The 14,598-nt window shown below is 42.2% G+C and overlaps 1 protein-coding gene across 3 annotated transcripts in view; it reads left to right on the forward strand.

The window, feature by feature from the left end:
• The window catches only part of LOC119979296 (SEC23 interacting protein), a 153,111-nt gene that overhangs the window by 54,806 nt on the left and 83,707 nt on the right, over positions 1-14,598 (forward strand). For all 3 annotated transcript variants that reach the window (XR_005463696.1, XM_038821347.1, XM_038821346.1), the window contains exons 12-14: positions 353-448; positions 9,689-9,904; positions 11,120-11,275. Coding sequence is in view for 2 of the 3 variants with exons in the window: in XM_038821347.1 (XP_038677275.1) it covers positions 353-448; positions 9,689-9,904; positions 11,120-11,275 (468 nt within the window). In the remaining variant the exon portion in view is untranslated. The remainder of the gene's footprint in view (positions 1-352; positions 449-9,688; positions 9,905-11,119; positions 11,276-14,598) is intronic.

Below are 14,598 nucleotides of genomic sequence, written 5' to 3' on the forward strand. Positions count from 1 at the left end.
AACTGACCTGACTAGCCCTCCAGACCCATCGACTCACTGGCCCATCCACCATCCTGCCTGCCTTTTAATAACTTTCACACTGGACTTTTAAACATGCCACACGGTGACTTTTAAGTCTTTTAAAAACCATTTTTTAAAGACCATTAAGAAGGGGGCGTGGAAGATCCAAGCCATTGTTTTTTTTCAAAGCCGTACCTTATCTCCTCTCATTAGGAAAACTAAGTCTCTGACCTATATCAGTACTATGCGACAGATGAACCAACTTCTCGAAAAGAAAGAAAGGTTAATGTTTGAATGTCACTCTTCATCAGCACTGGACTTGATGTACTTTTTTTTTTTTGCTCATTTTTAGCTCATGTGTACCGTAGATGACTTGAAGGAAATGGAAATCCCTCTTGGACCAAGAAAGAAAATTGCCAATTTTGTGAAGGAGAAAGTAATTGCACAGGTATTATTCCTGAAGGGTACCTCACATACTGGTTGCTGTATCTATCAGATATCAAATTAAACTGTAATTCTTATGAACACAGTAATGATTAGCTCTGTAAGGGGGAGTCAGCACCCAGTAATAACTTTTTTAATGCATTTCTCACTGCCTTCTTTACTCAAATTATTTGTGATTCGCCTACAGTGATGACTTAATTAGGCCACCTGGGTTAGCAGATATTTGGGGTTTTGCAAAGAATTGTGAATAAATATTTGCCGGGATTCTCCTGAGCCTCCCACTAGATGCGAGATTCTGCAGGCCATCGCAAACTTTCTTGGAAGCACTTGAGAACAAAGAGGCAGACTCATTAATTTAGGAAAACACCTGCTACCCTGAGTTCATGGATCCCTACAGAGCTATAAAAATAAACAATCTGGAATTTCCCCTTTGAAACAAGGTTGACCTGCCAATCAAAAAGCTTTTAACGGGACATGAAATAGAATGTAAACAATGTAGGTCAAAGTTTTCAGCCTTCTAGGCATTCACACAGACTTTAAAGGGCAATGATATTGAAAGCGTGAAAACCACTTCAAAAGTTTCCAACACTTTAAAGGGATTACTTTTACCTTCATCTCACAGACCTTTAAACTAGACATACTGCAGACTTTTTAAAGTGTTTAGGGCTACAGATGGGATCACTTTCACTTGATTATGAGAAACCTTACATTTTTACATAGTGACTGTCTAAAAGATTTAAAGGCTGCAGATCGGGAGAGCAACCAAATGAGCCCTATCTCAGCAAGGGCCCCCGACCTGAGCCCCTCCAGCCCAAGACTACCCCCTCTGACCCTGCATCTCCCATGAAGGACTCCCTTTGGCAGTTGGGAGGGTACTTACCACCTGGCTACCCCTTGGACTGCAGGTGCCAGGTTGGCATTGGCAAAGGGGTGGGGCCTGAGGGGGCATGGGGGAGGGGTTGCAGAAGGGAGGGGATGAGTGCAAGGGGAGAGCTGAACAGGGGGAAGTGGGGGGGCTACTGAGGAGCGGGAGGCTGAAGGGTGGTTCTGAGGTGGTGCCAATGATTAGGGTGGGAAGGGAGTGCCTTGTTTGGGGGGGGGGGGGGGGCTGCGGCATCTTTTTAGATCGGAGCGCTCTTTAAAATAGGTACGGGACCTGACCGAGAGATATGGTCCTGGCCCCTCAGTTGCAGTGCTGACCCCAGTGGCATGGAAAAGCCGATTCACCGAAAAAGAAAATTCCAAGTGGATGACATTGCACGTGGGCAGTCGCTCCTAGCGCCAGCAGGAATCACTCTGGTTTTTCCCGCTGGTGAGAGCACTTAGTTGCGGGTCTGGAGAACCGTGCCCATTGTCTTTGGAACATGCAGTTTCCATATAATGCTGATTTACTATATTCTTTTTAGGTCAGCTGAAACTTGTTTTAGTATTGCATTCCTCTGTCATGAATATATTTCATCTTAAAGAAACGCTGGAATGTGGCGACTAGGGACTTTTCACAGTAACTTCATTGCAGTGTTAATGTAAGCCTACTTGTGGCAATAAAGATTATATTTAAAAAATGCATTTTTACAAATAGTTTAGATGTCTTGAAATTTACATTTCTTGATATTGTAAAATATTTATACGACGGAATTCTGTATATGATGACATTCCAAGATAAAGTCGTTTGAAGGCCTAATGTTAAATATATTCCTGGAGACGTAAATCTTTCTTCACAATGAAATTTGTAATTTTGCTGAAAGTACAAACTTATTTTTGTCACACCAGTAAGTCTTACTGAAATTATTCTAATGTGTTGGTCTGAGTTTTGAAAGTCATCTCGTGTCAGATGACTCTTGGGACAGTTTCATGATTAAATTGAATCATACAGAATCAAAGAGCTCAATAAGCATGATGGGTCATGCTGCACGATCCTCCACAATCATCCTCAACACCGGTGCCCCACAAGGCTGTGTCCTCAGCCCCCTACTATACTCCTTATACACTCATGCCTGTGTGGCCAAATTCCCCATCAACTCGATTTTCAAATTTGCTGATGACACCACCGTAGCAGGTCGGATTTCCAACAGTGACGAGACAAAGTACAGGAATGTGATAGAGAAACTGGTGCGACGAAAATAATCTCTCCCTCAATGTCAACAAAACGAAGGAGATGGTCATCGACTTCAGGAGGCGTAGTGGAGAACATGCCCTGTCTATATCAATGGGAACGAAGTAGAAAGGGTCGAGAGCTTCAAGCTTTTAGGTGTACAGATCACCAACAGCCTGTCCTGGTCGCCCCATGCCGACACTATAGTTAAGAACGCCCACCAACGACTACTTTCTCAGAAGACTAAGGAAATTTGGCATGTCAGCTACGACCCTCACCAACTTCTACAGATGCAGCATAGAAAGCATTCTTTCTGGTTGCATCACAGCTTGGTATGGAGCGTGGTCTGCCCAAGACTGCAGGAAACTACAAAAGATTGTGAATGTAGCCCAGTCAATCACACAAACCAGCCTCCCATCCGTTGACTCTATCTATAATTCCCGCTGCCTCAGAAAGGCAGCCAGCATAGTCGATAAATAGGAGTCTGACATAGGTGTCTCTGTTATCTAGGTGTTCCAGGGTAGAGTGCAGGGCCATGGAGATGGCGTCTGCTGTGGACCTTTTGCAGCAGTAGGCGAACTGGAGTGGATCAAGGCACACAATTATGAAACTGTTTCTGCTATCCTTTGAGGCATCGATTCAAAATTTGTTGATGCCAGATATGTCAATTTTGCATTAAAAGTCATAGTTGAAAAGAAATTATTGTGACAAGTCTAACCTGTTCGCTGATTATTTTTCTCACGACAGTTGATTGAACAACAAATTGACACATTGAATGCTGCTGTACACTAAAATAGAGCGAGTGGGTAATGCTGCAATGTTTCAGTTTGTAAAATGCATTTTTAATTATAAAATGGATTTTTTTTTGTTTATTGTGTGCATACTAGAGTAGAGTTTCAACTTGCCACCTGGGCATGACATTGTATTTCAACTATCTGTTCTGGAAGCTACCTCAGTTTCCATTGAATATTGTGCAATCTTCAGAGAATATCCCCACTTCTAACCTAATGATGTAGGTGAGCGTTCATTCATGAAACAGCTGAAGATGACTGGGCCTAGGATACTACCCTGAGGAATTCCTGCAGTGATATCTTGAGAATGAGATGATTGACCTCCAAAACTGCAACCATCTTCTGTGCTCAGTATGGCAACTCCTCCAAATAGTGGAGAGTTTCCCGCAATTTGAAATGACTTCAATTTTGCTGGGCCCCTTGATGTCACACTCGATCAAAGTTTGCCTTGATGTCACTCTCACCTCACCACTTGAGTCTAGCTCTTTCGTCTGTGTTTGGACCAAGGCTGTAAAAAGATCAGCAGCTTAGTGACGCTGGCAGAACCAAGACTGAGCATCAGTGAGAAGGTTGTTGCTGTGTATATGCTACCTGATAGCACTGACAGTAACATCTCCCATCACTTTGCTGATGACTGAGAGTAGACTGATGGGGCAGTAATTGGCCAAGTTCAATTTATTTTCTACATTGCCAGCCAGATGCCAGTGTTGTAGCAGGACTGTGACAGCTTGGCCATGAGCACGGCTAGCTTTGGAGCACAAATTAGCAATACTACTGCCAGAATATTATCAGGATCCCGAGAGCTTTTGCAGTATCCAGTGCCTTCAACCATTTCTTGATATGAAATGGAATAAATCGAATTAGCTCACGACAGGCATCTGTGGGACCTCAGCCGGAGGCAGAGATGGATCAACCATTCGGCACTTTTAACTGAAGATGGGGAGGGTTCTGGCCTGACCTCCTGGTCTTGGCTAAGGCATTGCACATCAGTGTTTTGCATTTTGGACCAGCTCACAGATCATGCTTAGAAAACTGTCCAAAGGAATATATTACTCCCATCCCCATGAGCCCTATCTTACAAAAGAACCGTGCCCCTGGGTGCCTTAGCAACAGTAAGTTATTCTATATCTGACTTGCATTGTTAGTTTAAAATATATTTTTAAACAAATTTAATTCTGTTAATACATTCATTTCAAATGTCCTTGATGTTTAGCAACCAGTTAAAATTGCTGCTTTATCTGCACAAATTGTTGGCTTGCATGTTATCTGTTTCATTGTTCAATTAGCAGGTAAAATCTGCTGGCAATTTTCTGTGCTTTGGTTTGAATGAATCCAAATTTAATTTAATTGTACTATTTCAAAGTCATTGTCTGTTGGAAATGGGCAAAATCCCAAGTAGCTTTTGCACTTTCCTGTCACTGAAGTTGCTGCTTACCATCACCTTGATTGCTCTACCTGTTGTAAATATGGCACTAAACTGGTGGTATATCACGTGGTTGAGGATGATGTGATGATATAACTAATGAATAATGAAATAGGAATCGACAGCATATTGGTAATGTCACTGGGCTCGTAATCCAGAAGGCCCAGGCTAGTAGACCGGGGACATTGGTTGAAATCTCAGCAAAGCAGCTGGTAGAATTTAAATTCAGTTGATGAAAATCCAGAATTAAATGTCTCTGTAATAGTGACTATGAAACCAGTATTGATTGTCATTGTTCACTAATGCCCTTTAGGGAAGGCAGTCTTTCTTAATGTGACTCCAGACACTCAGCAATATGGTTGACTTTTAAATGTCTCCTCCCACCCCACACTCCTCCATGTTGATCACCAGTGTAAGGATCCTCCTGTTAATCCCAATCTGTACCCTGTTTTTCCTTTTAATTTCTGTTATTCTGCTACCAATGTTTGTACCTGGGCGGCTATTGAGATCTATGTCTTTAAGATGAACTTCACCTTTTTTTTAAATGAACCTCCAGCAAGATATGCTGATTGGTGCTGACTATTCTGGAATGTTCTTTCCTCTCAGAGACTGTTTCCAGCTTTTATTTTTTGTTTTGAACTTGGCTAAAGGAGGGTCTTTGAGTTTCTGTCTCTCCCTGAAAGGGTAAACCTCTCTCAAACACTCGGTTGGAGACTCTGTTTTCTCCTCAACACAGCTGGATGACATTCTAGTGAGACTGGAAAACAAGTATGACACAGGCCGAGACAGCTTTCAGTAGTTTGAGGGAAGACCAAGAAAATATTAAGGTCATCCAGACAAGCTGCCAGTGAAAGCAGGGTTAGTGGCTTCAAACCCTTTTCAACCCTTCTGGGGGACTCTGTTGTTCTCTTAGAGCAGCTGTTGGTCATGCTGATGGAGCTGGAAACAAATAAGTACTACACAGACCTGAGGCTGTTGTTTTGAGTGAAGACCCAGGATAATAAAAGATAAAGTGACTCCAGGGGAAACCCTACAGCCTGGGGTTTCTGACTGAATACTTCCGCCAGACGATTCTCATTAGCAATTCAGCCGGTGGATCCAATCACTCCACGTCCTGGGAGGACAACCTGCTGCTACAACAACGTCAACAACTGAAGCAAGGGCACTAATCTTACATTCCATATTAATCCTTACTATTTCACCCCTTTCCCCTCCCTCTGTGTGTGCCTGTTTTGTGTATATTTGGATAGAGGATGGGAGGTAAAAGTAATAGATTAGCTGACCGTTGTTCTATTATAATTAGTGCATGTCTTATCTCTATTTTTGTTACAAATAAACAGTTATTGTGTTTCACTTACCAATCTGATGCCTGTAAGTCATTGGAACAGTCAAGGGCCCAAGGTCTCAGAAACGTGATACAAATTATTGGTTAATGCTCTTGTTGGGACTCGGGGGTCTTTGGGCTGGAATTGACTGCACGAGGGTGTCATAACACCAAATGGAGTAGCACTGAGAGTGGCGAGGGCGAAATGTACCAAGGTTGGAGAGTTCAAAGTTCCATCACCGAGAGTGACTTGGTAGCATCACTGCAGACTGAGCTGGAGAGCTAAAGGGTGCAGCTGCTAGACTGGGTATGCAGCATGTGAAAATGAAATGAAATGAAAATTGCTTATTGTCACAAGTAGGCTTCAAATGAAGTTATTGTGAAAAGCCCCGAGTCGCCACATTCCGGCGCCTGTTCAGGGAGGCTGGTCGGGGAAGACGAAGGAAAACGCACTTGCCCTCACGAATCGACCTGTAGCAAATTAATCTGTGACAGTATTCATAGGAGTGACCACTGCACAGTCCTTATGGGAATGAAGTTACCCAACACCATGTCATCGCACTAAATGGAACAGATCTAGCAACTGGAAAATGAGCATCCATGTAGCACTGTGGGCCATCAGCAGCAACAGAATTTTATTATACTGCAGTCTGTAACCTGGCATATCCTCCACTATAACATTATCATTAAGTCATGGGATCAGCTTTGGTTCAATGGAGAGTGCAGGAAGGCATGCCAGACAAAGCACCAAGGAAACTAAAATGAAATGTCAACCTACTGAAGTTACAAGACAGGATAGGATTACTTGCATGCCAAACAGAAGAAAACATAGTCAGAGCTCAGTGACCCCATAATGGATCAGATCCAAGTTCTGCAGTTCTGTCATGGTGGATGTGGTGGACAATTAAACTAACTTGCAGGAGGAGGAGGCTGCACAATTATCAGCATCCTGAATGAGGGACAGTCCCAGCACATTAGGGCAAAAGACAAGCTGAAGCATTTGCAACTATTATCAGACAGAAGTGCAGATTGGATGATCAATCTCAGCCTCCTCCTGAGTTCACCAGCATCACAGAAGATAGTCTTCAGCCAATTTGCTTTACTCACATGATATCAATAAAAGGCTCAAGGTTCGAGACACTGCAAAAGCTATGTGCCCTTACAACAAGCCAGCCCAATAAGTACTGAAGGCACATTCTCCATAACTAGCTGTGCCCCCTAACCAAGCTGTTTCAGTACAGCTAGAACACTGGCATCTAACCAGCCATGTGGAAAATTGCCTAGGTATGTCCTGTCCACAAAAGGTGGGATAAATCCAACCCCCATCCTGCCCCATAAATCTACTCTCACTCGTCAATAAAGTAATAGAAGGGGCCATAGAGTGCTAGCAAGCAGCACTTACTTGTCAATAACGTGCTCACAGACACTCAGTTTGAGTTCCACTAAGGCCACTCACCTCCTGAACTTATTACAACCTTGTCCAAACATGGACAGTAGAGGTGAGGTGAGATTGACTGCCCTCAACACAGAGGCAGCATTTGACTGGAGTGTGGCTTCAAGGTGCCTTACCAAAACTGAACTGAAGCCAATGGGAGTCGGGAGAGATGGTTGGGGAGGGAGCAGAGGAGAGACACTCTACTGGTTGGAGTCATACTTAGCACAAAAATGTGGTTGTTGGAGGTTAATCATTTCAGTCCCTGGAAATCTCTGCAGGAGTTACACGGGGTAGTGTCCTACGCCCAACCATCTTCAGCTCCTTCGTTAATTCCCTCCTTTCCATCATAAGGTCAGAAGTGGGGATGTTTGCTGATGATTGCAGAATGTTCACCATTCATGACTTGGACAATGAAGCAGTCCATGTCCAAATGCAAGAAGACCTGGACAATACCCAAGCTTGGGCTGACAAATGGTGTGTAACATCCTGGAGGTTACCATTCACCAGAAATTCAACTGGGCTAGCCATGCAAATATTCGCGGCAAGAGCAGGTCAGAGGCTCGGAATCCTGCGGCATGTAACTCATTTCCTGACTCCACAAAACCTGTTCACAATCTACAAGGCACAAGTCAAGAGTGTAATGGCTCCCGCCTTACCTGGCTGAGTGCAGCTCCAGCAACACTCAAGAAAGTTAACACCATCCAGAACAAAGCAGCCAGCTTGATTGGCACCCCTTCCATCACTCATGAACAGTGGCAGATGTATGTACTATCTGCAAGATGCATTGCAGGGGCTCACCGAGGCTCCTTAGGCAGCACCTTTCGAACTCATGAACACTACCATCTAGAAGGACAAGACCAGATAAATGGGAACACCAGCACCTGCAAGTTGCCGTCCATGTCACTCACCATTCTGACTTGGAAATGGATCACTGTTCCTTCACTGTCGTTGAGTCAAAATCCTGGAACTCCCTCCCTGACAGCACTATGGATGTATCTGTACAATATGGACTGCAAGAATGCAGCTCACCAACACCGCCTCAAAGTCAATTAGGTATGGACAATCAATGTTGGCCTAGTCATTGAAGCCCACACCCCTTGAATGAATAAAAAAATAAAATTTGTGACTCAGATACTGAATCAGTCCTTGTCCACATGTAGCCTGACGGCATTCAGACTTCGCTAATAAGTGACTAGGAATCTTCGTGCCACACAATGCCAAATGGTAAGAGCGATGAGAGAGAATCTAACCATCTCCCCACGACATTCAATCATTCAATGACATTACCATCACTGAATCCCCTACGATTACCATCCTGAGGATTACCATTGACTAGAAACTGAACTGGACCAGCCCTATAAATACTCTGTCTACAATGGCAGATCAGAGGCTTGAAATTGTGTGGCAAGTAACTCACTCCCTTACTCACTTAAGTCTGTACACCATCTATCTACAAGGCACAAATCAGGAATGTGGTGGAATATTCTCCACTTGCCTGGTTGAGCGTAGCTTGAATAGGCTTGACACCATTCATGACAAAGCAGCCCGTTTGATTGGCACGTCATCCACCACCGTAAACATTTGTCCCATCCATCACCAATGCATAGTGGCAGGCATGTGTTTAATTTACAAGATGCCCTGCAGCAACTCGCCATGGCTTTTTCAATGGCAACTTCCAATCTTTACTACCTAGAAGAACAAAGGCAGCAGATGCATGGGAACACTCATCACCTGCAAGTCCTCCTCCAAGCCACACACCTTCTGATTTGGAACATATCATTTCTGAACTGTTGCTGGGTCAAAATACTGAAACTCCCTCCCAAAGAGCACTGTGGGTGTTCCTACAGCCCGTGGACTGCAGCTGTTCAAGAAGGCAGCTCACCCACCACCTTTTCAAGGGCAATAAATGCTGGCCAAGCCAGTGATGTGTACATCGTGTGAAAGAATAAAGATACTGAGCAGCAAAGATTTGTTAGACAGTATAAAGTATTCTCACCAGTCTTGTGGGTTAAGACTTTTTTTAAGTTCACAATATTATTAGCAAATCTGTTTGAGTTTTTTTCAGTTTGCTGTGAACATTTGTGATCTGGTAGTTAAGATTAATAAAAGCCACTTTCTAAATAAACAATTTGATAGTTTGTAATAAATAACAATGTAATTATTTTCTTCCCTATTACAGGTAAAGAAGAAAGCTGCAACAGAGAAAAAAGCAGCATTGGAAGCTCAGAAGAAAGCTCAGCAAGATGAAATCCAAAAAGCCAAGGATGAAGCAGTTCAAAAGGACTCTTCAGCTGCAGAAAAACAGGGAGGAGCGAAGAAGATCCTGTCTTACGCTGGCACTAGTGTTTCACCTGTCTCCGTGCAATATGACCATTTTGAAGCAGGAGCTGGCCAGGTAAAGCTCACTTTGAAGCTTGAATTTGTTAGTGGATTTTGTTATGCACGCTGAATAAATGCCTCAAATGGAAAGATTATATAATAGTCTGTGAGTAGGCACTGTTTTGAGTTCTGTTGGTAGCCATCACTATCATACTAATTATCATAGATTTATGACCCCTAGTTTTGGGCTCCTCCCATAATTGGGAACACCTCTCTGTCAATCTATCAAAACATTTTTTAAATCTTATAAAATGTGTTTAAAGTAACCAGTTCTTTTTTTCCAATTAGGGGACAATTTAACGTGGCCACTCCACCTACCCTGCACATCTTTGGGTTGTGGGGGTGAAACACTGAGAATGTGAAAACTCCACGGACAGTGGTCCAGGGCTGGGGTCAAAACTGGTCTCAGCGCTGTGAGGCAGCAATGCTAACCACTGCACCACCATGCCGCCCCTAAACCTTTTTTATTTTAAAGATCTCTATTCGGTTACTCCTTCACCTCTTTATCTAAGAAAAGAGCCTCACCCTGTTCAGCCTGTTCCGAGAGTTATAACCACTGATTTCTGCTGTTATCCTTGTGTTTGTGCCTTCTCCAGTGTTTGTAAATTATTATGTTGTTATTATTGAGGGACCTAGATAATTATCTGAAGAGAAAAACCTTTTGGATTATGGGGAAAAACAAGAGAGGGACTTGCTGAATAGCTCTTGGAGAAAGCCGGCAAGGCCTGACGAGCTGATCACCTCCTGTGCTTTTATGATTCTAAGAAACTATGTCTTTCCCAGAGAATGTGGAACTCAGTCTACAAGGAGCAGTTGAGATAAATAGCATAGATACATTTAAGGGGAAGTTTGGTATGGACATGAGGGGGAAAGGAATAGTGATATCGATGGGTTTCAGTGAAGTCCGGGCGAAGTAGCCTCATGGAAGGTACAGACCAGTTGGGCAGTAAATTCAATGATATCGGAGGTAGAAAGCAATGCTGTCAGATCCTACCTTTTAAATGTTGCAACTGTTTTCACCAACTGTGATAATAAAGCCAAAACTGGCATTACTGATGATATTGCAATTCAGATGTCATGCGGTCATACTATAAATAATTCTTAAATCTTGTGTAGCATAGGACAAATAATTAAAGGTAAGACATCATGAAGTATGTTTCCTGTTGTGGGAATAAAATCATTCATTTTGTTCTAATTTCATTTATTTTTGTACTCTACATTTTTCCCTCAGGTGTCTGTGGCTTATCAAACACTAGACTTTGAGCCAGATAACTTCTTTGCCTTGGGTTCCCCTATTGGTATGTTTCTCACAGTGCGTGGGTTGGAGAAGATTGATGAAAACTACCGGCTACCAACCTGCAAGAGATTTTTCAATGTTTATCATCCGGTAAGTCTAACTTATTCAGAGATGGGTTTTAAGTGCCAGTTTGTGACTTGCATTTATTTGATTTTAGAAGACAGATTGTAAACTTAAGATCTGTTATTTGATTGCATTATTAATATACTACATCATTTAGATTTTTACAATAGTGATAGATTAGCTGTATTTGCGCGAGCCCTAATGTTTATTGCAGTGTTCAGTCGAACATTATTTCTTTCTTAAACTCACCTAGTCTCCGCTTTCTTGTGCTATTGGTATAATTTAGGTTATTCTTAAGGCCAGCATTTTGATGAATCTTCAGTATTGTGCAGACGGGACAGGCAAATAAATCTTTCTTGTTTAATATTTGATTGCAAAAGACTTGGTATTGATGTCTGAAAAGTACTAGAACAGAAATCTAGACCACGGGATGCAACTGCAAATAGGTAAAGATATTTTATTTTCGAAATCCACATACATTTGCTTTTCTTTTTCTCCATATATTTTGTACAGTATAACCTGTCAGATGGGTGGAACTAATATCCTGGAAATTTTAAAAATGTTTTAATCTCTCAAGTCATTCATTTGCAAAATCATATTTTTGTTTCAGAAAAATAACTCCATGAAACCTATATTATGCATATATTATGCAATGAAAATTTATAAAATTAGTTTTCACAAATAGCTTGGAATTTATCATTGACTTTCTAATGAATGTTAATTTTATGAGCCCAACATTTCATTTGTGACAAATGGCCATGGAATGAATACCTAGTTAGCTTGATAAGATATTGATGATCCAGCTCTTAATTGACAGGAAGACAAATCAGAAGGGAAAAAGTAGTCAATTGGTTGCACAGATTAGATTAGAGTTGCAGTGTGTGATTCTTGCTCGTCATTTTTTATGTTGTCTTTCTGATATCTTGTGAAGAGAAGTTTCTCAGAGACGCTTTAAAAGAGGATTACATTCCCAAATCCAAAATTCTGCAGTTGCAACCTCAGTTTAGACTGATATTCAAGCTTCTCTGGGAAATAATTTAATTAATTCTTGGGCTAATCTGTGCAATATTCTCAGCTATGGAGAAACCGACAGCTGAAGAGAAATCCATAAATTGAGCATCCCAACATCTTAACAGAAGGTGGAATTGTTTTATTAGCAACTGTTATAAGTTGGGTGTGCATTTTAATTTGCCTGGCAGTCATGTGTGGCGACAGCATCTGTTCAGAAAGATTTAGCCACCTTGAAACGTTCCTGTGCAGGAATTTAGATTGATACCTTGAAAAGTTCCTGTGCAGGAATTTAGATTGATCAGTGTACGATGCTGCACTGCATAAGATCAACTTGCTGCTGTTTGGAAAACACAGATAGTTTTAGAGGAATTCAATTTATATTGATAAACATTAGAAAAAAGGTGTGAGTTTAATTTAATGTTTCTGTACCTGTCAATGCAAAACCTATAGTTAAATTCATGCTGGAAAAAGGTGTTGTATGTATGGGGATCGGTTAAGTTCCAACTGTTTCTACTGTGCTTAGAGAGGGCTATGGCATTAAGAGTAAATAAATAGGCCAGCAGATGTATGCAGTGTTACAAAGCAACAGGGGACTTGTAAGTTTTAGTTTGGCTAATGTTGTTGCAGTTGAAGACAGGATCTATGGGAGTGAACATCTTACAACTCTCCCAGAAGAAAGACTGGACAGGGCAAGAGCTGCAAGTTGAAGTTACTATCCAGATAACCAAGGAATTGGGATAGACCTTTTAAGACAACTGAAGTTGAGAGAACAGAGACCAAGGTATTCAAAAGAATTCAAGGAAGAATGAACAAAGTGTTCTGAGTTAAAGAGACAATTCCAGTAATTAGATTTAAAGTGGGACAGCAGACTTCAGAGGTAGATGAAACGTTTGATGTCATTTTAATTTTAATTCAGCCTGGGAATCGAGAATTAAAGCAATTGTGCGCAGTTTGCACAGGGGAGGTAGTGATGCTGTCACTGGACTGGTGATCCAGAGACCCAGGGTAATACTCTGGGAAACCGGGTTCAAATCCCGCCATGGCAGATCCAATAAATAACTGGAATTGCAAGTCTAATTGTCAATTTTTGTAAAAATAAAACCCAGCTGGTTCACTAATGTCCTTTAGGGAAGGAAATCTGCAGTCCTCACCTGATTGGCAATGTGATCGACTCTTAAATGCCCTAACAAGAGGGAAAAACACACATGACTTCATCCTCACCAACCTGGCTGCCATTACGGTATCAGTATAAGTGACTACCGCTCTGTTCTTGTGGAGACGAAATTCCGTCCTCGCATTGAGGATGCATCCCATTGTATTGTTGTGGCACTACCATTGTGCTAAATGAAATAGATTCAGAACAGGTTGAGCAAATCAAGACTCAGCATCCATGAGGCACTGTGGGCTGAGCAGTATTGTAAGTGCAGTATTGTACTCAGCCACAATTGGTAATAGCCCAGCATATTCCCTACTCTACCATTACCACCAAGTCAGGGGATCAACCCTAGTTCATTGAAGAGTGCAGGAGAACATGCCAGGAGCAACACCAGGCATACTGAAAAATGAGCTGTCAACCTGGTGAAGCTACAACACATGATTACTTGCATGCTAAACAACATAAGCAGTAAGTGATAGACAGAGCTAAGCAATTGCTCAACCAATGGATCAAATCTAAGCTCTGCAGTCTAGCCACATCCAGTGTGAATGGTGGTGGACAATTAAACAACTCACTGGAGGAGGAGGCTCCACAAATATTCCCATCTCAATAATGGAGGAGCACAGCACAACAGTGCAAAAGACTATGCTGAAGCATTCTCAGTAATCTTCAGCAAAGGTGCCAAGTGGATGATCCATCTCTGTCTCCTCCAGATATCCCCAGCATCACAAATGCAGCCAGTCTTCAGCCAATTTGAATCACCCTTGTGCTATCAAAAATGGCTAAAGGAACTGGATACTGACAATATTCCGGCAATAGTCCTGAAGACTTGTGCTCCAAAGTTTGCTGCGCCCTGAGCCAAGCTGTTCCAGTACAATTACTACACAGGTATCTACCCAGCAATCTGTAAAATTGCCGCACATTGTACACAAAAATCTAGACAATTCCAACCCGGCCAATTACCGCCCTATCAGTCTTCTCTCGATCATCAGTAAAATGATGGAAGGGGTCATCAACAGTGCTATCAAGTGACACTTATTTAGCAATAACCTGCTCTCTGATACTCAGTTTGGATACCACCAAGGTCGCTCAGCCCCTGACCTCATTACAGCCTGGAGCTGAACTCCAGAGCTGAGAGTGATTGCCCTTGACATCAAGACAGCATTTGATCGAGAATGGCATT

Source organism: Scyliorhinus canicula, chromosome 16 (assembly GCF_902713615.1).
Source record: "Scyliorhinus canicula chromosome 16, sScyCan1.1, whole genome shotgun sequence".
Lineage (NCBI taxonomy): Eukaryota > Metazoa > Chordata > Chondrichthyes > Carcharhiniformes > Scyliorhinidae > Scyliorhinus > Scyliorhinus canicula.